General features: G+C 41.2%; 1 protein-coding gene across 5 annotated transcripts; it reads left to right on the top strand.

Annotated features, from left to right (window-relative positions):
* Positions 1-6,952: 6,952 nt before the first annotated feature.
* Positions 6,953-26,384, top strand: LOC110495863 (RNA-binding motif, single-stranded-interacting protein 1). 5 transcript variants are annotated; one of them, XM_090208140.1, is made up of 13 exons: positions 6,953-7,572; positions 14,492-14,643; positions 16,282-16,340; positions 16,539-16,630; positions 18,477-18,634; positions 18,773-18,852; positions 18,953-19,065; positions 19,706-19,846; positions 20,001-20,051; positions 22,745-22,846; positions 23,064-23,135; positions 23,311-23,386; positions 23,491-26,384. In XM_090208140.1, exons 1-12 carry the CDS (start codon positions 7,522-7,524, stop codon positions 23,377-23,379), a joined length of 1,140 nt encoding a protein of 379 aa, XP_090064266.1. In that variant the 5' UTR covers positions 6,953-7,521; the 3' UTR covers positions 23,380-23,386; positions 23,491-26,384. The 5 variants fall into 5 exon arrangements, with proteins under 5 accessions (XP_090064266.1, XP_036808224.1, XP_036808222.1 ...); XM_036952329.2 differs by having other exon boundaries at positions 6,967-7,572; positions 23,067-23,135; XM_036952327.2 differs by having other exon boundaries at positions 7,026-7,572; positions 18,474-18,634; positions 23,067-23,135.
* Positions 26,385-27,365: the final 981 nt, after the last annotated feature.

The following is a 27,365-nucleotide window of genomic DNA, read 5'->3' as shown; positions in this document are numbered from 1 at the left end:
CAAGTAAATTGTAAATTAAGTTAAATTTGACTTATTTCCTCCTACTGACGTTTGTTCCCTGACCACACTATCATCTTTTAGTTTCTCTTACGAGGTCCTTGAGTTTGTTACATGGACTGGTCTGTTCCCTTTGTCCTGGTCAAAAGCTCTTATACTGTGAATAAAATGCTCCTTTGTCTCTGGTAGGTCTCCAACCGGATGTGGCATTTCCTTAGCTGTGTTCTCTGTGGTGAGTGTTGTGTAATAGCCATGTCCTCTATGGTATGTGAGTAATGCAAACTCCCCTCTTTCCTGCAGCAGGAATGCTGGCTATGCCAGACGCCAGACCCACCACCGTCTCCACACCCCACCAGGCCCCCAGCCCACCCAGCCCTGCCTACACACCATGATCATACACAACAGATGTAGCAGTGGGTAAACCCAGAGTGTCGTGGGTAAATAGGTAGGTAAATCCTTGTGCAAAAACACTTCTCTGACTTAATATGATGGTTTGCGCTTATCACCAAATTTAAAGGTGGTTGTTTACTTCCGTTGACTTGAGCATAGCACCCCCCTCCTCTATATCACTGATTCACAGCCACAGATCAAAGGTCAAATGCCAGCAAAGCCCTTCTCAAACAGAAAATGGGGAAATAGTGAATGTGTGTTCTAGTGTTGCTTTGAAGTAACCTTCTCCTTTTGTACGATTCCAATACTGTAATAACATTGTAAGAACACACATGCATGGACTTAGTTGCAGTATCGTCAGGTAAGTCTAGGGGGAACTGGGAATTGGGAAGTCAGAACATAGGGAAGAGAGTTTGCTTTGCTTTGCTTTGCTGATTGAGGAATGGACAGACCAAATCTACAGATCACATTTCAGAGGTCCTGGGCCAGGTCCTGGGCCAGGTCCTCGATACATCTAAACTAATTTTGACCAGGAATATGGATCGGAGATGGTTTGATTTTAAAAATATTAAGCGTTATGGAACATAGCTAAACTCCTTCTCCCCTCTCCCTGGTGTACAATGACTGACTTGCCCTACTTGCCCTACAGTACAGAAACATAATTTACTTTAAGTTAACTAAATAGAAATGACTCAAGTTAACTTAGTGAATTGAATTTAGCTGCTGAGGCCTAGAAAAGAGAACATCATGTGCCAATCAGAATTCTATTCACACCAAAAGGCAGAGGTTTAAAGAACTACTACTGTTGTGTAGTGTGGATTTACATTGGATACTACGTAAGTTCTAAATTGTATGTTCTATCAGAATCTTTCACTATGCCGGCTCTATTGTGGATCTAGCATTCTGATACAAGGAACGTTGCTACCAACACAAAGTAGGAAACACAGATTGAGTGAGTGGCTGGTTCCTATCAGAAGACAGCTGCTAATGGAATCTAAGCGGCACATGATAGTGTTGTTGTTATCTTTAAAGGGGTGGACTAGGAGAGGAGGGGGTTTTCCACTGGCAGGGCCTTACAAGGTCAACTGTACATGTACAGTCCATGAATAACACACACACACATATATATATATATACAGGATATATATTTACATAAACATACATGGGGGATTGGATATGATGCAGACAATTACATTGATAGAAGCCACAATCTATCTGCAAGAGTAAAGCTGATCTACAGGTGTGACACATATATATATATATATAGGTCAGGTGGATGGATTATCTTGGCAAAGGAGAAATGCTCACTAACAGGGGTGTTTCAGGTTATTGTCTTGCTGGAATGTGAATTCACCACCCATTGTCTGGTGAAAAACAGACTGAACCAGGTTTTCCTCTAGGATTTTGGCTTTGCTTAGCTCCATTCTGTGTCTTTTTTATCCTGAAAAACTCCCCAGTCCTTAACAATTACAAGCATACCCATAACATGATGCAGCCAACACTATGCTTGAAAAGATGGAGAGTGATACTTAGTAACGTGTTGTATTGGATTTGCCCCAAACATAACACTTTGTATTCAGGACAAAAAGTGAATTGCTTTGCCACTTTTTTTGCAGTATGACTTTAGTGCCTTGTTGTAAACAGGATGCATGTTTTAGAATATTTGTATTCTGTACTGGCTTCCTTCTTTTCATGTTCATTGTAGTAACTACAATGTTGTTGATCCATCAGTTTTCTCCTATCACAGCCATTAATTAAACTCTGTGACTGTTTTAAAGTTCCCATTGGCCTCATGGTGAAATCTCTGAGCGGTTTCCTTTCTCTCCGGCAACTGAGTTAGGAAGGACGCATGTATCTTTGTAGTGACTGGGTCTATTGCTGCACCATTCAAAGTGTAATTAAGGCCAGGCACCACAGACTAATAGGGATTTTTTCTTCTTCTTTACTCTCATCAGGTTGAAACTTTACCAGTTGAAAGTATACATAAATACAATATATTATTGTATTACAAGTTGTATTTATTTTAAAATTAAGATGTGCAAATTAGGCAAAAAAATATGCGCTCATTTGCTTATTACAAGAATTCGTTTTTCAACACATTGCTTCAAGGCAGAATGTTTTTATTTTATTATTGTGATAAGACACTCAATGGTCAGACTTTTACAGATCAGTTGATCAAAATATTGTCATTTCAAAAACACTATTCACATGTATGACGGATGCATATTTTGCCCATAAAATGACAGTTAAAATCAAAACGACACAAGATATTTAAAAAAAGCCTCTGTAAAAGTCTGACTACTAAGACCTAAGAAACTGTGTGTGGAATAATGGGAATGTACGTCCTTTGAAGACTAAGAAAAATGAATTGGCCACCGAGAACATGTCATTTTGAGAAAATGGCCGATAAAGATAGGCTAATGCAATTCAAATGTACTTTCCATAAATATGACAATTTATGTCACATTAATTATACTCTTATTCATATATCACTTCTAAACTGACAAATAAACATAAAATATCCCTTTTACAAATACATTATCACGTTTAATACATTTGTTTCAAGCAATAGAGCATATGCTTTGAATACTGGTCTGTTGGGCAAATATGCAGTTTTGGGCAAATTGTCATATCACTTTGCTCAATTTGTCACATACAAGGATTTTGTATGGCTGTTGAAATGTGCAGAACATTAACCAGCTATGTCTGTCCCATATGTAAGGTCCTCTTTGAGTTGTTGCTGGTGACACTTTCTTGACTGTGTCATGGGACCTGCGCCTACGCTTGGCACACTCCATCGAAGCAGCATCAGCTCTCACAACTCCTCTCTGATTGCTCCAGTGTCACCAAAGTGCTGTCAAGCCATAATTTGTTCATCACATTTGTTATAGCAGTGGCTCCCTCATTGAACGTGGCTATTGCCATACTGGCTGCTCCGTCAATGCGGCTTTTGCCCACAGAGACAGTTCTGGGGCATCGCGACCATATTACAGAGTTCAGACATTCATTTGCATTCTGGGTTTCCTTCGTGCTACATTCTTTTGAGGACGTTATCATTTGAAATCCTATGATATACAGGTGACATTTTCTGTGCAGCCTCTCTATTAAATAATGTATGGCCTCCAAGGTTTTTGTGACAGGGTGGATCTTCACCATTTTCTATGGCTCGCTGGTACCAGCACCAATGCACACACCTATCCCGTATTCGGAAGTGAATCCTCTCTTGTGCCAAGTGCCATCGAAGGATACATTGATGTCTATGACGGCATCCTCGTCCTCCTTCAGCAACTCTGCTATGTCTCGCTCTACATCTGCGTATGCTCTTCTAATTAGCTTTACAGCAGTCTCCATTGACTGTAGCCCTCTCTGAATCTCTGCAACTAAAGTGTGTGTGTGGGGGGGGAGTACTTATTATGTCTGTCGACATTACAGACATAACTGCAGGACTAAATATCAGCATGTTACCCTATGTAAATATTAGCATATCAGCATGTTACCCTATGTAAATATTAGCATATCAGCATGTTACCTGATGTAAATATTAGCATATCAGCATGTTACCTGATGTAAATATTAGCATATCAGCATGTTACCTGATGTAAATATTAGCATATCAGCATGTATTTACTTTATGTAAAGCTAATTTCTCACCAATCACATTAGGCTACAGCCCTATAACGCAGTAGGCTTAAATGACTGTCCCATTGTATAGTTATGTTTTCCTATCACTCTGTTTTGTTAACTTTGAATACATTCGCTGGGGCAAGGAAATAAGTATTATTTATACACAGCAAGTCACCTGACAATAATGGGCCACTCCCCTTTTTATTTACCTGTCATGTCTCTGGTATGAGCTGAGAAGCAAGGAAGGAATCCCGAGGACTTTGCATATTTTCTTTAGAGGTACATAACCAAGTCCAAGTTCGTGGGCTAGAAGAACCATCCTCACATTTATATCAAATGCCACATCTCCCCTGGGGCACTCCTGCAGCCTGGAGGAAGTGTAAACAGTCCTCCTAAATGCATCACCATCACCTTCACAGTCTGCACATTCTATCATGACATAATATAAGAATCACTGGTTGGTAAAGTCTATGGCGATTTTCAGTCCAGTGTTTAGACATTTAGGGCAAATCAAATCATGTACAAGTTGGTTTATTTGAGACATATGGAATAAAAGCCACTGTTGGCTGTTTGCTTTCTGGTTGCTCGCTTCTAATCGTCATCTTCGTCTCAACGGCTGCCGCGGCTACCTCCTTTTCCTCATCTATCTGTACTGCCACTGCCTCGATCGGCGGATCAGGCACATTTTTTTCTTTCATTCACTGCTTTTCTCGCATTGGCTAACTGAGATCGCCTATTTTTATTCACATACTGTAGGTATATTCTTCGAGATTTTCTCATTTTGTCTCTCGTTACGTCTATTGTTCGCGGGAAATATTTTCAAACAAGGAAGTGCTGCGTGAGGCCTTTTAACTAATCAGGTTGTCGGAAAGGGCCTTTAAATGCCAGTAACCAATCGGATGTCAGGAACTAACTCATCTTTCAACACGAAGCACTACGTCTACAAACGAAATAGCCATGTATGGACTAGTTAACGATATGCTCCGGAAAACAATCTTTTGAATGATATATGATTCAACATGGAAAGTTGTAAAAAATAGCAGTTGAGTTTTACATGAAACATGCTATCAAGAACGACATTTATGGTAGGTGTAGTTGACGGAGTTTGGATAAAATGATACAAAGATACAAATAAAGTATTTATATACATTATTGTAGATGTATTTGTACATTTTATGAAAGTATGGAAGTTATAGTTGCAAAATATCCCAAAATCTGAAAATTGCCTGTGGTGCCTGGCCTTAATAACTTCACCAAAGGGATATTCGTTGTCTGCTTTTATTTATTTTTTACCCATCTCCCTGGTCTTTGTGGTTGAATCTGTTTGAAATGCACTGCTCGACTGAGGGACCTTACAGATTATTGTATTTGTGGGTACACAGATAAGGTAGTCATTCACAAATGATGTTAAACTCTATTATCACACACAGAGTGAGTCCATGAACTGAGCTGCAACTTATTATATTACTTGTTAAGCAAATGTTTAGTCCTGAACTTATTTTGGCTTGCCATAACAAAGGTGCTGAAAACGTATATTGACTGATTACATCTCAGCTTTTCGTTTTTAATTCATTTGTCATAATTTCAACAAATATAATTCCACTTTGCCATTATGGAGTATTGTGTGTAGACCTGTGACAAAAACATATTTTTTTAAATTCAGCCTGTAACACAACAAAATGTGGAAAAAGTAAAAGGGTATGAATACTTTTTGAAGGCAATGTATGTGTTACAATGTGTATATAAAGTATATATGTTTGTATATATAAATATATATCTATATATATATATATATATGTATATATATATATATATATATATATATATATATATATATATATATATGTGTGTTAAAATGTGTATATACACATTTTAACATACATGAATGAGACTGTCTTCAACAAAATACCACTGAATGGTACAGATAGAGTTGAATATTCAAAGATGCAGTGGTGTAAAGTAACTAAAGTAACATTGAAGTACTACTTAAGTAGTGTTTGGGGGTATCTGTACTTTACTGTATTGTTTATATTTTGGACAACTTTTACTGCACTTCTTTCCTATAGAAAATATGTATTTTTTTCCTCTCATACATTTTCCCCGAGTCGTTATATTTCAGATGCTTAGGACAGGAAAATTGTCCAATTCACACACTCATCAAGAGAACACATGGTCATCCCTACTGCCTCTAATCTGGTGGACTCACTAAACAAATTATTTTTTGTAAATTATGTCTGTGTGTTGGAGTGTTGGAGTGTGCCCCTGGCTATTTGTGAATAAACAATTACAAGACCATTGTGCCTTCTGATTTATAGTGTTTACTTTTAATTTGATACTTAAGTATATTTAAAACCAGATACTTTTATACATTTACTCAAGTAGTATTTTACTGAGTGACTTTTACTTGAGTCTATTAAGGTACTGTAACTTTACCTTTACTCAAGTATGATAATTGGGTACTTTTTCCGCCACTGCAAAGATGCTTATTGTTGATAAATATCAGGTGAATTAGTAATGGTTTCCTCTAGCCTAGTAAATCATTCAAGGCGGTCTGAGTGCAGTGAGATCTGACATGAATATACCCTCCCATTACAGATTGGACTTTTAGAGTGCACTTTTTAGTGATCATAGATCAGTCTATATTTAGTTTCTACTCCCACCGTCCTTAGGTCTACATCATCACAGGAGCTGGAGGAAATAGCCTACAATAGATCACCATTTCTAACCTATATCCTTCCTATCTCTATCCCTGTCCCTTTTAAAAGCACCCTAGACACGGCATTGTCTTGACTATTCATGTTAGTGAGGCACAAACCAATGACATGTTACAGTATTTTGCTTATCTAACAGAACTGCCTATCCTTTACATCCTGACCTGTCAATTCTCATCTCTCGCTTTAACCATTGGACTCCGGGAGGGGGAGGGAGTCAATGGGGGAGGGGGTAAAGAATGTATGGTATGTGTGGGCGTCAACAAAACGCGGGGTATGGGGAACGACAAATTGATACAATGTATTAATTTGCGTATTACATGTATCTTTCATGGTAGTGATTGTGTTGTGTTGATTGTCAAACATTTAAACGCGTTTTGTGTTCAGAATATTAATACTAACCGTACTCAATAAGAAGGTTATTTGATTATATCTTGAAACTCACCTCTATTGTATGCGCAATGGTTTGGTCTGTAGTAGGTGGGACTCAGGAGTGGTCAGCAGGACGTCGTAGATCAATGAACTGAACTGAGTTTTGATGCCTGGGTTGGACGACACTTTGGTGGGATTAAACCATATAACCTACGCAGTGTAGCCTATGTTAGGTAGCCTACGGATGTGACAACGCGACAAGGACATTTGAATCAGGATCGAAAACGGAGTCTATTTCAAACCCGGTCGATATGCGGATTTTTTCCAAATAAACCCACTGGCTTTAAATAAACGGGTCTGCATGTAGCTGAATTTTTGTGGGGAAACAAGCTTTTTATCTCGGAATAACTGGAATAGGCTATCCAGGATGATCTTTGCAAACACTGCCAACCCGTTGAAGAGCACATATCGGAAGCAGGTAGGCCAAAAAAGCCCTGGCTGGGATGGTCCAAAACGGTGCCATAAGTCCTTTGAACGCATCCAATTCGAATGTGCGTACGGCCCAGCTGTCTTATCACCTCAGTTAACACGGTCACGAGAAGCGACAGTCGTTATTATAGTGTTATAACACCGCTCACCGACAGTCAGGTTGCAAAGTGATGTAGTGTGACTGTCCGTAGCTAGCTACACTACATTTTGGTCAAGTATGTTCTGTGCATTAGTGTCCATTTTATATTATCGGCTTTGTCCTTGAATTAGCATTACAGAATAGCCTATCTAGAAGCTTTTATTGTATTAGGGCCTAATGGCTTATAACAACTATCATCCAAATAGATTGATTCCCTAAATAGGATAACATTTTTTAACATTCAGATACGCATCGAATTGCTCATTCAGAAGGTAACTGATGAAGGAACAGGCCTATATGATGTATGATATAATTACGCATTAATTTACTGGAGGACAGAGGGAGAGAGAGAGAGAGACCCTCCGCATGGTCCAGGTAACCCAGGTTTAGATGCTGAACATTTGTTAGGCCTACTGCTATAATAACATTGCTATAATGTTCACAAGAAGAATCACCTATACTCTGAACATACACGGTTTTATTCTCCCGGCTTTTCAAATGTAGGCCCACGTTATTCTATCTCTACCTCCCCAAGTCTTGGAGGAGAAACCCATGATTTCTTCAGCATGTTTTTAATGAAAATAGGCCACGCAGGTCACACACAAATGTATGGCATTGAAATTGTAGTTCATATGTCCCATTTGTTCGATTCCTTGTAGGTTTTTATAGAATAGCAATAGAATAGAACAGAGTAATATAGAATATAATAGTTATGATGATGCATAGCTACAGAAGGCCTACTACATCTTAGATTCCTTGTTGGTATTGTTAGAATAGAACATGCTCTGTATAGACCTAGTACTGATACAGTAGGCCCTGCTCACCTGTGTTTTGGTTTTGCTCAGTAGGCCTTCTAGTGAGCGGCGTGCTCAGCTTCTGCCTAATGTGGGTCAGTGTGCTGGAGTGAACATGGGTGTTCATGCCTCTATAATGAGCCTTTTCAGGTGTAGCTACCTATGCAGTGGTTCTGTACCACTACTCTGTAGTTCACCACTGATTCAGCCATCTAGTCCACAAGATGGAGGTGATTGCGATTTGTAGCTATATCCGCCCTGAATGATTCCAATAGGCCTAATAATCAGGTAGTCATCTAAATGAGTTGGTACTTCAGTCCTTCTTTACTCCACACTGTAGTTCACCACTGATTCCAACCTGGACTCAGGGGTAGAGGTAACATAGTACATGTACCTCCGGGACACCCCAATTAGTATGATATGTTACGTTTCGTATGGTATGTATTCATTTGTGGATGTCCGTCATCCATTTCATATGATATGTTCAGAATTTCCAAAACTTATGCTATGTTATGAATTCCAACTTGTTGTGGCTAATGTTAGCTAGGTGGCTAATGTTAGCTAGGCTAGGAGTTAGGGTTAAGGTTAGGAGTTAGGTTAAAGAGTTATGGTTAGCTAACACCCTAACTAGTTGCAAAGTAGCAAAAAAATGTGTAAGTAGTTGCAAAGTTTCTAATTAGCTACAATGCAAAAGTTGTCCGTGATGAAATTCAAACACGCAACCTTTGGTATGCTAGACGTACACGTTATACGCCCGATGCAGAAATTGTTGTGCCATTTCCTGATTGCTAAAAATCTAATAGTTAGCCTAATTTCAGTTTGTGACAAAATAAACTAGTATAGTGTAGAGAATCATTGTACCATCTAAACCGCTGTGAAGTATTTTCCATAAGCAAATATATTGTTGTTTCAGCTGTTTGAAGCTGGTGTACAAAACCGAAAGTAAAAGAGGCTAAAACTAAACTTAAGAACGAGAAGCATAGAAAACAGATCTACTGCTTCTTAGACTTGCGTTCAAGTAGAATGATAGCTCTATAACTCACATTTCTAGGTGAATTTGGTTGTGTTGCCCAAAAAGTGACATATGGCCACTTTAAGTAACCTTCTGTCTTATGTAACCATACCAAACTTAACCTATACTAATTTCAGTGCTCCCGATTTACGTTTACTAAATCAAATCACATTTTATTTGTCACATGCGCCAAATACAACAGGTGTAGGTAGACCTTACCGTGAAGTGCTTACTTACAAACCCTTAACCAACAATGCAGTTCAAGAAATGGAGTTAAGAAAAGATGTACTAAATAAACTAAATTAAAAAATAAAATAACAATAATGAGGCTGTATACAGGAGGTACCGGTACCAAGTCAATGTGCGGGGGGTGCAGGTTAGTCGAGGTAATTTGTACATGTAGGTAGTGGTAAAGTCACTATGCATAGATAATAAACAGCGAGTAGCAGCAGTGTAGAAACAAAGGGGGTGGGAGGGTCAATGTAAATAGTCCAGGTGGCCATTTGATGAATTGTTCAGCAGTCTTACAGTATGGCTTGGGGGTAGAAGCTCTTAAGGAGCCTTTTGGATGTAGACTTTGCACTTCGGTACCGCTTGCCGTGCAGTAGCAGAGAGAACATTATGACTTATGGGTTGACTGGAGTCTTTGACAATTTTTTGGGGTCTTCCTCTGACACCGTCTAGTATATAGGTCCTGGATGGCAGGAAGCTTAGCCCCAGTGATGTACTATGTTACGTCTAGTCTATGAGACCGGGCTGCTGATTCAACCATCTAGTCCACAAGATGGAGGTGATTGTGTGTCGATTCTGTCGGTAGGCTTAGTATAACTCCACCCGTAAAGATATCCATAGGCATAATCATCTGTTGTTTATCTGAATTAGTTATGCAATGGCTCTTCATTCTTTGCTTCGTCAAAGATTCTAGTCCACAAGATGGAGGTGATTATGTGTGCATTCTGTGGGTAGGCTTAGGATATCGCCATCCTAAACGATATAAGTAGTCCCAGCCCTAATTCAATGTGGTGGCCATCTTAATGTAATTTAGCTCACCATTTTGTTTTGGTAAATATGTTTTCAAATGGTGGAAGGCGGAACATGTTTTTTCTTAATCCACAGATGAATTGGTCTGCCGCATGCCATTCTAGATTTTCCTGGAGTGGCTTCTGCGGGGTTGGAGCTATTTTAATGAGTAAGAGGAAGGAAATGCCTTGCAGAGGAGGGCTCTGGTTTGCCTCAGAGAATGTGTGGTAGGTTCCCACTGACACACCAGACCAGACTGTAGTACTAGGAAGGAACCGTGATGGAAGGAGTGTAGACAGCACCCCACGCAAGAATGTCACCAGGGAAATAGCCTAGTGGCAGGTAGGCTAGCGGTTAGAGCATTGTGCTAGTAACCAAAAGGTTGCTAGTTTGAATCCCTGACCTGAAAGTGTGACAAGTCTGTTATTGTTCCCTTGAGCAAGGCACTTAACCCTAGGGTAGAACCAGGGTGACGATTTGTTCCTGACCATGTGACTAGGAAAAACTCCTACCCCTATTCATCTCATTATATTTCACTGCCGACATTCTGGAGCTTGGTGAAATGGAAAAACTCCATGCTAGAAAATTCTAGAAAGAACAGTAGTGCTGAATGTCTTTTCACCAGGCATAATGGGACCCATGTCATCTAAAAAAGTTAGACTTTTAAATCATCTGTCCATAGGACATTCTTCCGAGTCTTGATGATCATCCAGGTGCTTTTTGGCAAACTTGAATCAACTTTGGATGAGATGGGTCCAATTATCCCTGGTGAAAACCAAACACTGCATTCCACAGTAAGAACCTTATACCAACGGTCAAGCATGGTGGTTGTCGTGTGATGGTTTGGTGATGCTTTGCTGCCTCAGGACCCGGACAACTTGCCTTAATAGAAGGAACCATGCATTCTGCTCTGTATCAGAGAATTCTACAGGAGAATGTCAGCCCATCGGTCTGTGAGCTGAAGCTGAAGTGCAGCTGGATCACGCAGCAAGACAATGATCCAAAACACACAATCAAGTCTACGTGAAAATGGTTAAAAAGCAACACATTTGAAGTTTTGGAATGGCCTAGTCAAAGTCCAAACCTTATCCCAAATTGAGATGTTCTAGCAGGACTTGAAATGAGCAATTCATGCTTGAAAACCCACATATCCTTGAGTTAAAGCAGTTCCGCATGCAAGAGTGGGCCAAAATTCCTCCACAGCAATGTGAGAGACAGATCGACAACTATAGGAAGTATTTGGTTGCAGTCATTGCATCTAAAGGTGGCACAACCAGTTATTGAGTGTAACAGGCAATTACTTTTTCACAATTATTATTCAATTATTGTGTGTTGCATACTGCAACTTTGTTAATTAAATAAATAAAATAAATATATATATTTCATTATTTGTAAAATCAGGTTCCCTTTATCTAATATTAGGTTTTGGTTGAAGATCTGATAACATTCAGTATCAAAAAATATGTAACAATAGAGAAGATTAGAAAGGGGGCACATACTTTTTCACTGCACTGTGTGTGTATATAACACGGAACAAAACATATAAACGCAACATGTAAAGTTTTGTCCCATATATCATGAGCTGAAATAAATGATCCCAGAAATGTTCCATACGCACAAAAATCAAATTTCTCAAAAATGTTGTGCACAAATGTGTTTACATCACCGCTAGTGAGCATTTCTCCTTTGCAAAGATAATCCATCGATCTGACATGTGTGGCATATCAAGAAGCTAATTAAACAGCATGATCATTACACCTTGTGCACCTTGTGCTGGGGGCAATAAAAGGCCACTCTAAAATGTGCAATTTCGTCACACAACAACATGTTAAAAATGGCTCAAGTTCTGAGGGAGTGTGCAGTTGTCATGCTGACTGTAAGAATGTCCACCAGAGCTGTTGCCAGAGTGTTGAATGTTAATTTCTCTACTATATGCCGCCTCCAAGGTCGTTTTCGAGATTTTGGCAGTACGTCCAACCGGCCTCATAACCGCAGACCACGTGTGACCACACCAGCCCAGGGCCTCCATATCCAACTTCTTCACCTACGGGATGGACTGAGACCAGCCACCCAGGCAGCTGATGAAACTGTGTGTTTTCACAATTGAAGAATTTCTGCACAAACTGTCAGAAACCGTTTCAGGGAAGCTCATCTGCATGCTCATCGTCCTCACCAGGGTCTTGACCTAAATGCAGTTTAGCGTCGTAACCGATGGCCACTGGCACGCTGGAGAAGTGTGCTCTTCACAGATGAATAGTTGATGCACTAGCTCAACAGATTACACAATCTCACCACTACGGTCAGTTGTAGCAGGGTGCTGTCAACTACTATATGCTCTCCAGTGGTGTAAAGTACTTAAGTAAGTAACTACTTAAGTCGTTTTTTGCTATCTCTGTACTTTACTAGTCATATTTTTGACTACTTTTACTTCACTACATTCCTAAAGAAAATAATGTACTTATTACAGTACTTATTATCATTTTCCCTGACACCCAAAAGTAGTCATTACATTTCGAATGCTTAGCAGGACAGGAAAATGGTCCATTCACACACTTATCAAGAGAACATCCCGGGTCATCCCTACTGCCTCTGATCTGGCGGACTCACTAAACACACATGCTTCATCTGTTGTACATTTTTAAAACAAGAAAATTGGGCTGTCTGGTTTGCTTAATATAAGGAATTTGAAATGATTTACTTTTGACACTTAAGTGTACTTTAGCAATTACATTTACTTTTTGATACTCAAGTATATTTAAAACCAAATACATCTAGACTTTTACCCAAGTAGTATTTTACTGGGTGACTTTCACTTTTCCTTGAGTCATTTTCGATGAAGGTATCTTTACTTTTACTCAAGTATGACTTTTGGGTACTTTTTTCCACCACTGATGCCCTGGAGTTAGTTTTATAGCTACAACGATATGCATTGACCTAGTATGTGACTGTGTGTAACTCACAGTGGTAAGTCAGTTGATTAGGGCCATGAGTCAAATAATGCACACACATACAACCTTGTTATCTCCCTGCTGTACTCACACATTATATCACAATACACATTAGAATGTCATCATGGTTTGGATGTCCCAAAACCAGATGGGAAATGACCCGATAAGATGGCATAGACTGTACTTGAAAAAAAAAAAACACATAATGATGTGTTTGTGGTCTATGTGAAATAGATTCTCGGTCTCACGTCACCAGCTAAGAATGGCACGTGAGCGTGTCATGTCACAAGCGTCGGTTGATTCAGTTTAGCTATAGACTAGCTTGGGGGTGGGGGGTGGGGGGCACTGTTTTGCCTTGCGTGTCAGGAAGCGGAAGCTAGGTATATAGCTGAGCCTTGTTGACAGTCTGTGCTCAGTGCCGTGGGTCTTATCAGCTACCTGCGTCTCACCTTGAGTAAAAGCATGAAAAACATCATGATACTGTGTACGTTTCCTGCCAGGAATTGACTTGACTGTAGACTGTTGTGTGTTCAGGAATCTGCTGAGGCTGTTGTGTGCTGTTGGGGGGGGGGGGGGGGGGGATTTCCTAGATTCCCAGATGTATTTTCTGGGTGTGGCACAAAGGCCACAGGAGGCCATGTTTCATATTTCCGTAGGCAAGGGACACCAGTTTGTCTCTGTGTGTGTTTGTGTGTCTGTGCACGTTGAGGGGTGTGTGTGGGTGTGTCTTTGTCTGCGTGCATATATGTGTGTGTATTTGCCTGCTAACCGGTGTGTGTGTTAAGTCAGTGGTATTGTGTGTACCTGATGTCCTCTCTTGTCTCTCTCCTGTGTAAATACCATTTAACTACAAATCTGTCTGAGTTTAAACTCGTCTCTAGTCTTTCCAGGAATTTCCATTTCTTTCTTGGTTGAGACACAAACACCGCTGTTAACGGAGGGCAACAGAGTGACCGTGTGTTTACTGTGTACCTGACCGTGTCTCTTCCTTGCAGTCGTACCCCATGGCTCCAGCCAGCCCCAGCACGGTGAGCACCAGCAGCAACAGCAGCACCACAGGATGGGACCAGCTCAGCAAAACGAACCTGTACATCCGCGGCCTGCCTCCAGCAACCACTGACCTGGACCTGGTCAAGCTCTGCCAGCCGTGAGTACTGTTCAGCACACACACACACACACACACACACACACACACACACACACACACACACACGCACACACACGCACACACACACACACAATTATGATGAATTAGAACAACTTGTTCCAACTATATATGCCAATAGCATATTCATGTGGCCCATGCATGAACCAAGCATAGAGGCCACTAGCTAGCATCCCTCCAACCAACTAAACCATGGGAACTGTGATACATGATACAGATACATGATACTGTATCTGTAGAGACGAGAGATTAGGGAACGTGACTGTTTTCTACAGTATTGGGATTGGTGAAGGCAGCAATTGTCATGTTTTGTTGGGTTTGTCTCTGTGCGCCTCTGGCCTCTGGACCACAAGCATATGGAGCGAAGCATTCAACCATGTTACCAGGGGCAACAGCCGCTGTTGCTGTGTTGTTTGCTTGTGTTTTGCTCCCAACGGTGGTGGCCTGCTCGCCGGGCACCAAGCAGAAATGAAAGAGCCTTTCATTGCAACCAGGCCTAATGTTAGCCGAGCGTTTAGTTCAACCAAAGCATGATGCACGTCCTTAAAATACCAGTTCCGCAAAACGGCTTGGCATCATTTCAACTCGGGTATTTCTGTCTGAGTTTTGAGCGCAGTTTATGACGCAGGCTGTTTTTTCAAGTACGGTAACGCGGCGCCTTGACATGAACAAATAGTTAGGCTATGCTAGGCATCTATCGTTTTCTCTTTGGTCTAGCGTTAGGCTGCTCTTTGACATAATGTCGGCTGTTGTAGCAATGTTTGTTATCTCTTTATACACCTACATCCCACCACACATATTTGACATATTATGGATGTTTGTAGCTAAGTCCCTGTGTGGGGAGTCAATTTGTTATTTTTTACAGTGCCCAAAGCTTTCAGAGTTTCATACATACATTTGTATGCCACTGTGTAAATACTGCAGTGTGTGTTCGCATGGATTGCATTAACCTCTTGTCTTTAGCCTGTTGTAAGTATTGACGTCATTCAGTGACTCGGCAGAAGTGCCTTTTAGTATGCCCGTTAGTACGAGGGTTTCATTCGGTTAAAGACACAATGCGGTTAAAGATACAATAATGAATTGATCCTCTTAAATGAGTCCACTGAAGTAACATGGTGTGCTGTGTGGTCATTAAGGCTCAGTATGTTCCCTCCAAGCCTCACAACCCGGTTGCCTCACCCGGCTTACATGGCTGCCTTTTTCTCAGCGATGATGTCATATGCATTCTTGTGCAAGCCTAGCGTTCTGACTCCCGGCCCTTGTTGTAGGAGTTTAGCAGTAGAGCGACACTCTGTCTGTGATATAAGGCATACAGTATTTTTTTCAACAAATTCATATATTTGAAGCTAAAATGAAACCCCCACCCCCAGCAAGTGGTTGAAATGACGTAACTACAACCACATCTGGTTTGTTAACTGATTGTATTGACATCATTTCAAACAGCTTTACCCACTGAGCCTTCATAACACATACAGTACCAAACAAAGAGGATCGGGTAGATTGAAATATAGTTTGACCTTTAAAACAATAATGTATGCATATTGTAGTGATAATCGATACAATTAAAGGATACGAGAGCAACGTCCTGTTCTTAACGTTTGATTCTTCTTGTGTTCGTAGATACGGCAAGATCGTGTCGGCAAAGGCCATCCTCGATAAAACAACGAACAAATGTAAAGGTCAGTATCATGTTTTCTACTATTGATCTCCTTTTCTCCAATGTGTCGAAACAACTGATACGTTTTACGGTTGTCAGATAGTATCACACACTGGTATGCTACTCAGCAAATGCATTTGCAATGTAATGTAAAGCTAATTAATGTCAAGTTGTACTGCTGTATATGACGGTTGTTTCTGTGCTCCTCTTCCTCCTCCAGGGTATGGATTTGTGGACTTTGACAGCCCTGCAGCAGCCCAGAAGACGGTCCATGCCCTAAAGACCAGTGGGATACAAGCCCAGATGGCTAAGGTGAGAGGAACTCTGTGTTCTTCTGTTAGCAGTACAACAGACTGTCTGTCTCGTAGCACAGCAACTACTAAGCCATGTGCTCTGGTTAGGATACTCCTGGTTAGCATGTTGTGCTGTGTTATGAGTTAGCGTGTTATGCTAAGGTTCCATTCCACGTCTCTGTTTTGTAAATTACAACGACAGATTATTTGCAGCAGTAGACTGTGTGTGTGTGCATTTAACTGTGTGTGTGTGTGTGTGTGTGTGTGTGTGTGTGTGTGTGTGTAAAGCAGAGCAGCAGAGTTAGTCACATGACCCCAGCTGACTGGCTGGCTGTTCAGGCGGTGACCCCATTCACGTTCTCAAATGAAGCCAGATGTCCTCCCTTCCCTCTCCCGCTCGCTGCCAAAAAACAGTCGGTCCACACGCACGCACAGAACAGGACGGACAGCTTTCTGCTGCTATGCAAATATTATGACTGTCTCGTAGCACAGCAACCACAAATTAATGTGCTCTGGTTAGGATACTCCCAGGTAGCATTTAATGCTGTGTTATGAGTTAGCATGTTATGCTAACGTTCCATGTCCAGTTACTGATGTTATGCTTATTAGTTTGAATACTTCTTTGGTGAAATAGGGTGGTCTTTTTTTCAGCCTCAACCTATGATTTGAACAACTCCTCTTCTCCACTGGTGGAAAAAGTACCCAATTGTCATACTTGAGTAAAAAAAATAAAGATACCTTAATAGAAAATGACTGAAGTAAAAGTGAATGTCGCCCGGTAAAATTCTACTTGAGTAAAAGTATTTGGTTTCAAATATACGTAAGTATCAAAAATAAATGCAATTGCTAAAATATACTTAAGTATCAAAAGTAAAAGCACAAGTATAACTCATTTCAAATTCCTTATATTAAGCATACCAGACAGCACCATTTTCTTGTTTTTTTTAATTTACGGATAGTCAGGGGCACACTCCAACATTCAGACATAATTTACAAACAAAGCATGTGTGTTTAGTGAGTCCACCAGGTTCAGAGGCAGAAAGGATGACCAGGGATGTTTTGTTGATAAGTGTGTGAATTTGACCATTTCCTGGCTAAGCATTCAAAATGTACTTTCGGGTGTCATGGGAAATGTATGGAGTAAAAAGTACAATATTGTCTTACGGAATGTATTTTTTACATAAGTACTTTAACACTACTGCTCTCCTCCCTCTCCCAGTTTCACCGGTTTCACTTTTCCAAATACATTTCTCTCTGTCAGCACATTTCTGCTATCTCTCGCTCTCTCTCTCTCTCTCTCTCTCTCTCTCTCTCAGGGACCTGTGTCTAGCTAGCTCCTGTATTTCTGCCGAGGCCAGCAGAACACAGTGTGCCTGTATGGTAGCTGCAGAACTGTACTGCTTAGCTGTTGAGTTCGTAATGGTAAAGATGGGAGAACTGAACATGGTGTTAAATCTAAAAAGGAGAGAGAGATGCGTAGAAAATAGAAAAAGAGACCAGTCGCCATTATGAGCAAATCAAGGGCCATAGAAACTCAAGTCCTTGATAACGCATTTACGGAGTTGTTGACTGAAGGCCCCACATGACCTGGACGTGACTGTCACTAAGGCAACACACAACCCTAGCTAACTCGTGTTCAGTTGTGTTTTTTGTTGTTGTTATGGCTTGGATACCCTGACTTGGATATCATCACAGACTCAAATCGTGTCAACGCATCATTTTAATCCGAGTGAAATGTTCATGTAATTGTCCTCGAGTGCTATTGTGGTTTAAGTTGGTGTTGCCGTCCAAATTACCATAGATTCTTTGGAGGAAAATGATCCTGATACCCCTCTATCCATTTCTCTGTCCCTCTCTCTAAGCAGCAACAGGAGCAGGACCCCACCAACCTGTACATCTCCAACCTGCCTGTGTCTGTAGACGAGCAGGAGCTGGAGGGGCTGCTGAGGCCTTTTGGACAGGTCATCTCCACCCGCGTCCTCAGAGACTACAGCGGGGCCAGCAGAGGGGTCGGCTTCGCCAGGTGAGAACATCTCAATGCTCAGTAACAGTTTGACGGAGGGCCATGTTGGTAACTCGAAGGGTTGTGGGTTCAAATCCTGATACTTTTTCTAATTTAGGTCCCATTGATTCATGTGTGACTTATGTCTACTATTCTCAGGATGGAGTCCAAGGAGATGTGTAACTCAGCCATAGCCCACTTCAATGGGAAGTTTATCAAGACGGCGCCTGGAACTATGGGTAAGGTCTATTTTCTCTTATTCTCTCTCATGCTTTGGGCTGCAATGCTCACTTTTTGGTTTCGCTAATGGTGAGGATGATGTGTTTTTTTTCTCTCCAGCTCCCTCTGAGCCCCTGCTGTGTAAGTTTGCCGATGGTCAGAGGAAGAGGCACAGCCACAGTCCATACATCCCCAGCGGTCGCACTTGGCCCCGAGAGGGAGAGCTCAGACTTGTAAGTGCCTCTCTGTCCTTCTCATCTGTCTGGATGTCTCTGTGGGTGGACCCACAACTGCAAGTTTTCTCTCCCTGCCAGACTAATAAAGGCCATTTTAAGAATAAATGCAATGACCTCATTTTTAGTGTTGACTGACTTGCCCAGAGCCCAGTGTTAATCCTATCCTGAGAGACCAGTTCATTATAGCAGGGCTTCATTAACTTTTTCACTCGGGTCCCCCTTCCAACATTCGGGACCCCCCCCCCCCCCCCCCCTAGTATATTTAAAACCAAATACTTTTGGACTTTTACTCAAGTAGTATTTTACTGGGTGACTTTTAATTTTACTTGAGTCATGTTCTATGAAGGAATCTTTACTTTTACTCAAATATGACTATTGGGCATTTTTTTCCACCTCTTGTTGGCGGACTGAATTTTGCAGGTTTAAAGCTTATGTCCTGCAGTTCTACACAATTCTACCGGTGCCCCCCCTGCCGACCCCAGGGGGGAGGCACGCCCCACAGTTTAGGAACCACTGCATTAGTGCATAGCCATTACAGATCATGGTACTGATTTAATGGTTGGTATTGGGATGCTAATGTGACGGTTAGATGATAAAGATCTGGCTTTGTGTGACGGTTCTGTTTTGTCCTAACCAGGGCGGGATGACTCTCACCTACGACCCCACCTCAGCTGCTATGCAGAACGGCTATTATGCCTCTCCCTACACCCTAACGGCCAATAGGATGATGGCTCAGCAAGCCATGTCTCCCTACATGTCTCCTGTCACCTCCTACCAGGTAGGCACATCATTATCCTGGAGTTAATTCAATATAAATGATCAAAAGATGATAGTTGCTTTGGATGAGAGCGCCTGCTGAATGACTCAAATGTAAATGTTATGTAAATTTGAAGAATGTGGCATGAGGTTAACCCTGCCCTTTCATGTGGCAGGTACAGAATCCTTCCTGGATGGCCCACCAGCCTTACATCATGCAACACCCAGTAAGAGAAATTAAATGATGTCTTTCTTACTCCACACACACACAGTGCTAGTGTCAGACTTCATTTTTTTGTACCCTGGTACAAAAACACAGTGATAGAAACTAATTCTTACTCAATTCATAGAGCTATACATGCAGACACTACAGACATACCTGCCAGTAAACATTTAATTGGACGATTTATACCATGCGTGTCTCATACATACGACTAATAAAACAGTTAGTCGGCTACTTCCCATATACAAAAACATAGTGAAGAAAATGGTTAAATATATATCCAGGGGCGCAACTTTGGTTTTAGAAGTGGGGGGGACATATACACTACCGGTCAAAAGTTTTTAGAACACCTACTCATTCAAGGGTTTTTCTTTATGTTTACTTTTTTCTACATTCTAGAATAATAGTGAAGACATCAAAACTATGAAATAACACATATGGAATCATGCAGTAACCAAAAAAGTGTTAAACAAATCAAAATATATTTTAGATTTGAGATTCTTCAAATAGACACCCTTTGCCTTGATGACAGCTTTGCACACTCTCGGCATTCTCTCAACCAGCTTCATGAGGTAGTCACCTGCAATGCATTTCAATTAACATGTGTGCCTTGTTAAAAGTCAGTTTCGCCCCTGTATTAATCTTATTCCACTGATAGTATATGTTGAGAGGCTGACATATGACATGTTACCTCAGTTAAAAATACCCTGATTCAAAAACAGAATGTGTTACTTTAATCAGCGAGTTCTGCTGATGCTGCAGAATAAACACCCCCAAAATCTGTGTGGGAAGAGAACAGAACAGAACAAAACAGAGCCGAGCCCAGTTCTGGGAACCGGAACATTCCCTCATATTTCAGTGAGTGCGGAACAAATCAATTGTTTTGATTATGATTTAAAGGGGAACCTCCCCTGGGGAGTTTAAGCTCTTGAGCTCCTTCCCTTTTATCATCTGGATGTGACACGGTGGATTAAGGTTGCGACTGAATTTGCACCCTATTCCCTATATAGTGCACTATTTTTGACCAGAGCCTGAGACAAAAGCAGAGAGCTCTCTTTTCCTGTAGCTAACTGACTCGGGTTCTGGTCAAAAGTTGTGCACTATGTAGGGAACAGGGCAGGGGTATTCAACTCTTACCCTACTAGGTCCAGAGCCTGCTGGTTTTATGTTCTGCCTAATAATGAATTGTACCCACCTGGTCTCCCAGGTCTAGATCAGTCCCTGATTAGAGGTTGAACAATGAAAAATGGTCCAGAGTTGAGTTTGAGGGAAAAGGGTGTAATTTGGGACCGAGATACATCTGTGCCTCTCTGGCCTCTAGTTCTCTGCTCCCACTGCTGTATGGAGCCAACAGGAAATGCCTGCAGCAGATACGGTCTTATGACTGAACGATTTTCATCCTCTCAGCAGATGGTTTCAAGTAGAACAAGTGTCTGTGTCTGTTTCTCCCCATTTTGACAAGGAAATGGTACATTCCCTCAAGGCCTTTTGGCTTATACGGATGGCCTTGAGGCCTAAAAAATATGTATTTTTGGGGGGTGCTGAGCTTGTCTGATTAATCTAACTAACTTGAAGTCACAAGTTACACTTGGTTAGTGCTGAGCTGTTAGTGCTTTGTGAGATTGTTTCAGTTTCTGTTAGATTATTACAAAATAATCACGGTTTTATTTTTATTTATTTTTTATTTATTTTTTACATTAAATGCACTATGCAGTATGTGGGTTGAATGCTGTAACAACACAGAATAAAACTATTATTGATGGTAGTGACTGACCATTACTGCTTATCACTTATTAACCATCATTTATTCACATTAATATAATTTAATCAAATATTTTATTTGATGACTTTATTATTTTATTCCAAGTCATTATCTCATCTCTATAAAGCTGCTGCCACTGCTGTCTGACAAAATCACTATTTTCAAGCTCGCGAAGCAACTCCCTTCTATCCCTCTCGTTCTCTGTTCTCTGTCTCCATGTCTGCCCCGCACAGATCGGACAAGTTTAAACCGGGCACACAATGGATTATGGTCATTGTAGTTAATTACCATGTTTCCCTCGCTAAACTATGTAGAATATTGGCCTGTTTGAAACTACAACTCCCTACTATATCGCACAATTCAGGCTTGATCTGATTTATCTCTACAGAAAATCTGCACATCAAAGTCACCAAAAATAAATGAACAAAATGGAATTAAAATAATTTAACCGATGTCGGTCAATTAGTTGTTTAAATATATATTTTTTAAATAACCAACATTTGTTAGACTTGTTAATGTAATTAAGTGTAACCAGTCCCTGTTCAGCTCTGTACCGAAGCAGTGTTATGAATTAGTTATTACAGTTAAACCTAACCACAAATTCCAATCATTTTAAAGACAGATATTTTTGCCTGCAGACCTTCCATTGATCCTCAATGGATTTGAGTATGAGGATGACCTTGTATTGATTCTAGAATTATAATATTTCTCTCTCACTCTCTCTCTCTCTCTCTCTCTCTCTCTCTCTCTCTCTCTCTCTCACTCTCTCACTCTCTCTCTCTCTCTCTCGCTCTCTCACTCTCTCTCTCGCTCTCTCGCTCTCTCACTCTCTCTCTCTCTCTCTCTCTCTCTCTCTCTCTCTCACTCTCTCTCTCTCTCTCTCTCTCTCTCTCTCTCTCTCTCTCTCTCTCATTCTCTTTCTCTCTCTGCTACAGCAGGCTGTAATGTCGCCCTCTGTGGACCACACCATGACAATGCAGCCCACCGCCGTCATGACACAGCAGATGGGCCATCTCTCATTGGGCAGCAGTGGAGCGGTGAGGGGGATTCTGGGAAGTGGGAGGTGCAATTTAGTTAGTCTCATTTTACCTGATGCAAACTCAGATCTAAAGTGCACAGAGGCTAAGGAATAATGATTTGAGATTGGGTGATTTGGGATTGGGTGAAAATGAGTTGGCTACCTTCCGAGGGGTACAGTATCCCTTAAATCCCGATTTGAGCTAATCTAATATATTGTTTTTTTTCTTGTGACAGCAGTATATTTCAGCCAACGCTGCAGTCCAGGCAGCCTATATTCCTCAGTACGCCCACATGCAGCAGACAGCCGTAAGTTCCAAGGCTCGTCCTTGCCATCTCATTGTGTTGATCTCCTCTCATTCATCCATGTCTCATCATGAGTACAGCCATTTTACATCCATTTTGACATCCCATACCATTACTTACTTGATGGTGCTAATACCAGATATTAAGATGTGAAGTTACACAGTTTTTCCCTCTTCAGGAAAATGGTTCACAGCAACAAGTGGATTCGTCCAATAATTCGTCTCCCTACAGTCAACAGAGCAAGTAACGATAAGGTATGAGTCCCTATATGAGATGGAAGGGATAGTTTTAATTGTACTGTAGCACTGCTCATAGTAGGAGTAGTGATCCTGATCCTGATTGTCGTGTGTATTGTCAGGTGACTTCTGTGAGCAGTAATGGATGCTGTGGGCGCTGACTCATGATGTCACAGTCACAGCCTCTCCTGATTGGACCAGACCAGACTTCAGTAAGAACTCTTTTGCACAGCTTCAACCAAACAACTGTGTATGATGGAACCAACAGCAATGATACCATGGTGTGTAAAACGAAGACAGAGGTGTAAAAAATGGACAAAACCAACAATTATCCCCCCCCCCCCCCCTCCTTCAAAACAGGAAGAAATGTTTTATTTTGATAAACGAAAAGACGTGTATTTTTTACCACGGATTCTCCAAGTGGATGCAATGGGGCAAGTAGCCTACAGCGTGATGTTAAAAGATGCATGAGATTGATTCTTTTTTTTGTGGAATCTGTTGACTTAAGGAAAAAGAGATTTCCAATGGGTTTTATAGGTAGTTTATGAGCCAAGATATATGATGAAAAACATGTTGCTTGCAAAAAGTGTTCATTTGGTGAGGTGTTACTGGTTTTTATTTTTGGTCTTTATAAGATATTATCATTCAATTCGGCTTCTAGGGTTAATGTCTGACATGATTTTCTGTATCAGATTAAATATGAAGAATTGGCCGTTTGGCAGCTGTCAATCAATCTATGAATAGAGAACTGATAGAGAAGCTCAAGAAGCAAAGGTTTTGCCAAACAGATGATGGGTTGGATAATGTGCCTTCCGCTAACATCATAACAGTCATTTTTCATAGCCTGGCAGAATCCAAACTGATTCCCTAACGTTTCACTGTTTCACTTCATGGTGATCACAGTATTCAGTCTGGTCTAACCAGGCTACATTAAAAAGAACAGCCACTCTTAATTAGAACTCCTGTCAGTCCATAGTAAGGCCTCTTTAGACTTTGACAGGATAGGTGTCTTGTTTTGTCATACTTCACACACAGCCGAGGATGTTGACCTCCATCAAATGCCACACCTACTGATCTCATCTCCCTAATTAAGACAATATAGCCTACAATTGAAATAAAAAACACAAATAGATTTAAAAGAAATGCAAGATTGAAATTGTGAGGTAACGTCAAGGCTTATAAAAATTTTTTTTTTACTTCAACAGACACAGTAAAATTAAAAGAAAATGCCTAACTTTAATGATGAAATTACAATCTGTTTTTACTTTACGCTAAATTGACGTGGTTGTCTTTAAAGAAAATTTAATTTTTTGCTCTAATGGTCATCTTGACCATGTGTGGTCATGTGTGACTGGTTTTATCTACCTCAGAGTTCTGTCTGGGCTGGTACGGCTGGGTTTGCAGGTCCAGCCCGCCTCACCAGAGAAGAACACAAAAGCAGCGGACCAAATTGCACCATTTTCCTTATGTAGTGCATTACTTTTGACCCATATTCTTTTCACATAGGGCTATGTTCAAAACATAGACTTAGATAGACATCACATCATTGTATTTATCCCATTATGGCGTCTGTGAGAGCACGGGCAGCTCCATTGAAGCCATCTCCATTTTGAAGTACATTTCTTCTACTACTTCCGAGTTGGTAAACAAACTGAAAGGGTGCCCACTGCCATCTGTGTTGTTTGAACAGGTATAAAGATAAGGTTGGTGATATACTGCCACCTGTAGTTATGGAATATTTACTCACAATTATAATTCATTGGCTGATACCTCGTGTTGACCTGGATGGAATTATGTGATCCTTCCTTAAAGGGATACTTCGGGATTTTGGCAGTGATGCCCTTTATCTACTAGCATGCTAGCAGATACCCATAGACTTCCAGTCATTGCGCTAACACTAGTTAGCATTGGCTCGCGAAACTACCTCTAACTTCAATGATACTGGACACAGAGACATACAAAAATGGTATCCACAAATTCATTTGACTCTGGAGAAGTAGATAAAGGGCCTCATTGCCAAAATCCCGAAGTATCCCTTTAACCCATTGGAAGTCCCACCTAGTTGACTACTTCAAAATGGGGAAAGTCCTCGATGGCGCTGCCAAGCCAATAGGCTTCTGGGCACTAGAGTCCTCTATGTATCTCTATGGGTCAAACGCGTTGCACTCTAAAGGAAATAGGATGAGATTTGGAATGCACCCAAAGCCAAGCTCAGGAGCTGGCCAATAGCAATTTTTACAATTCTTCCTCCTACTACTCTGTCCTCAAGTAAAGAAACATTCTGTTTTGTTTAGTGTAGTATCATGCTGAATCTTGTTTTTGTTGTGTTTTTCCGATATGAACATTATTACAGGTAGAATATGGTTTTAGCTCCGCCTTAGTTTTGGAGTCTCTTAAAAGAAAAACCAAGTGCTGCTTGTCGAACAGATGTTCCAATAGGCTGGGGAATGAGGCGATTTCTTTTATTTTTTATATTAGAGGAATGCAAACCCACCACGTGGTAGTGTAGGCGGCTAGACTTGATCTATTCTTCCCTTGAAACACACACACACACACCTTCGCTGTATGGGACTTTGTGTTGGCAGTTAATGTGGTGGTGGGGATGGGGGAGGGGGGGTTGCAGAAGTCTGAAAGATGGAAGTTTAAATTGCAACCATACTATTTGTAGTCTTGCATAGCTAGCGATGTCTGAACCAAGTGCAATTCTGTGTCTGGATCAATAGGCTAGTTGTACAGCAAATTCCACCAACACTTGTGTGATATAGACTGGCTGATGACGATAAATCAAATGAAATAGTAGTAATTTATGCAGAAAGATAGATTTGTTTGTTTTACATGTCCGGGTGATGATGCTGCTGTGTATCATCAGTTAGAAAAAGAAAAATACGCTCATTTTGTATTTTTGTTTCTTTATGTATGTTACAGCCATTGTTTCACCAGATTGTTCTACCAATCTTATCCTTGTGCTTTCCTTTATAAAAACATTTGAATAAAAACCCACCATGAATCAGCCCCATGAGGTGAGTTTGTTTCGTCATTTATGTCTCACATTTCATTTTTCGATGTAGTTGCTTACTAAATCTTAACTTGAACCCCTTCAGTTACAGCTATTGTGGCTATTGTTTTGGTTAGAACGGGAAATGACAAGAAGCATGTAATTTTACATAGTACCCTCCAAGCTCATCATTTAGCTCAGGGCCCTGGGTCTGAAGCCCGCCCTGGGTCCTGGACTTCCTGATGGGCCGTCCCCAGGTGGAGAAGGTAGGAAACAACACCTCCACTGCGCAGATCCTCAACACAGGTGCCCCACAAGGGTGCATGCTCAGCCCCCTCCCACACTCCCTGTTCACCCATGACTGCGTCAATTATCGAGTTTGCAGACGACACAACACGCCTGATTACCAACAACGACAAGACAGCCTACAGTGGGGAGGCGATGGCCCTGGCAGAGTGGTACCAGGAAAAAAACCTCTCCCTCAACGTCAACAAAATGAAGGAGCTGATTGTGGACTTCAGGAGACAGCAGAGGGAGCATGCCCCATCCACATCGATGGGACCGCAGTGGAGATGATGAAAAGCTTCAAATTCCTCGGGGGAAAACATCACTGACAATCTGAAATGGTCCACCCACACAGACAGTGTGGGGGAGAAGGTGCAACAGCACCTCTTCAACCTCAGGAGACTGAAGAAATTCGACTTGGCCCCTAAGAACCTCACAAATTTCTACAGATGCACTATAGAGAGCATCCTGTCGGGCTTTATCACCGTCTGGTATGGCAACTGCACCGCCCGCAACCTCATGGCTATCCAGAGGAAGGTGCCGTTCTGCCCAACACATCACCGGGGGCACACTGCCTGCCCTGCAGGACGTATACAGCACCCAATGTCACAGAAAGTCCAAAAAAATCATCAAGGACATCAATCACCTGAGCCACGGCCTGCTGACCCCGCTATCATCCAGAAGGCGAGGTCAGTACAGGTGCATTAAAGCTTGGAC

The sequence above is a fragment of the Oncorhynchus mykiss genome, chromosome 18 (assembly GCF_057628025.1).
Source record: "Oncorhynchus mykiss isolate SJ-2025 chromosome 18, ASM5762802v1, whole genome shotgun sequence".
NCBI classification, from domain to species: Eukaryota; Metazoa; Chordata; class Actinopteri; order Salmoniformes; family Salmonidae; genus Oncorhynchus; species Oncorhynchus mykiss.
Note: the sequence above shows the minus strand (reverse complement) of the source record. Positions and strands in the feature narration are given on the sequence as shown.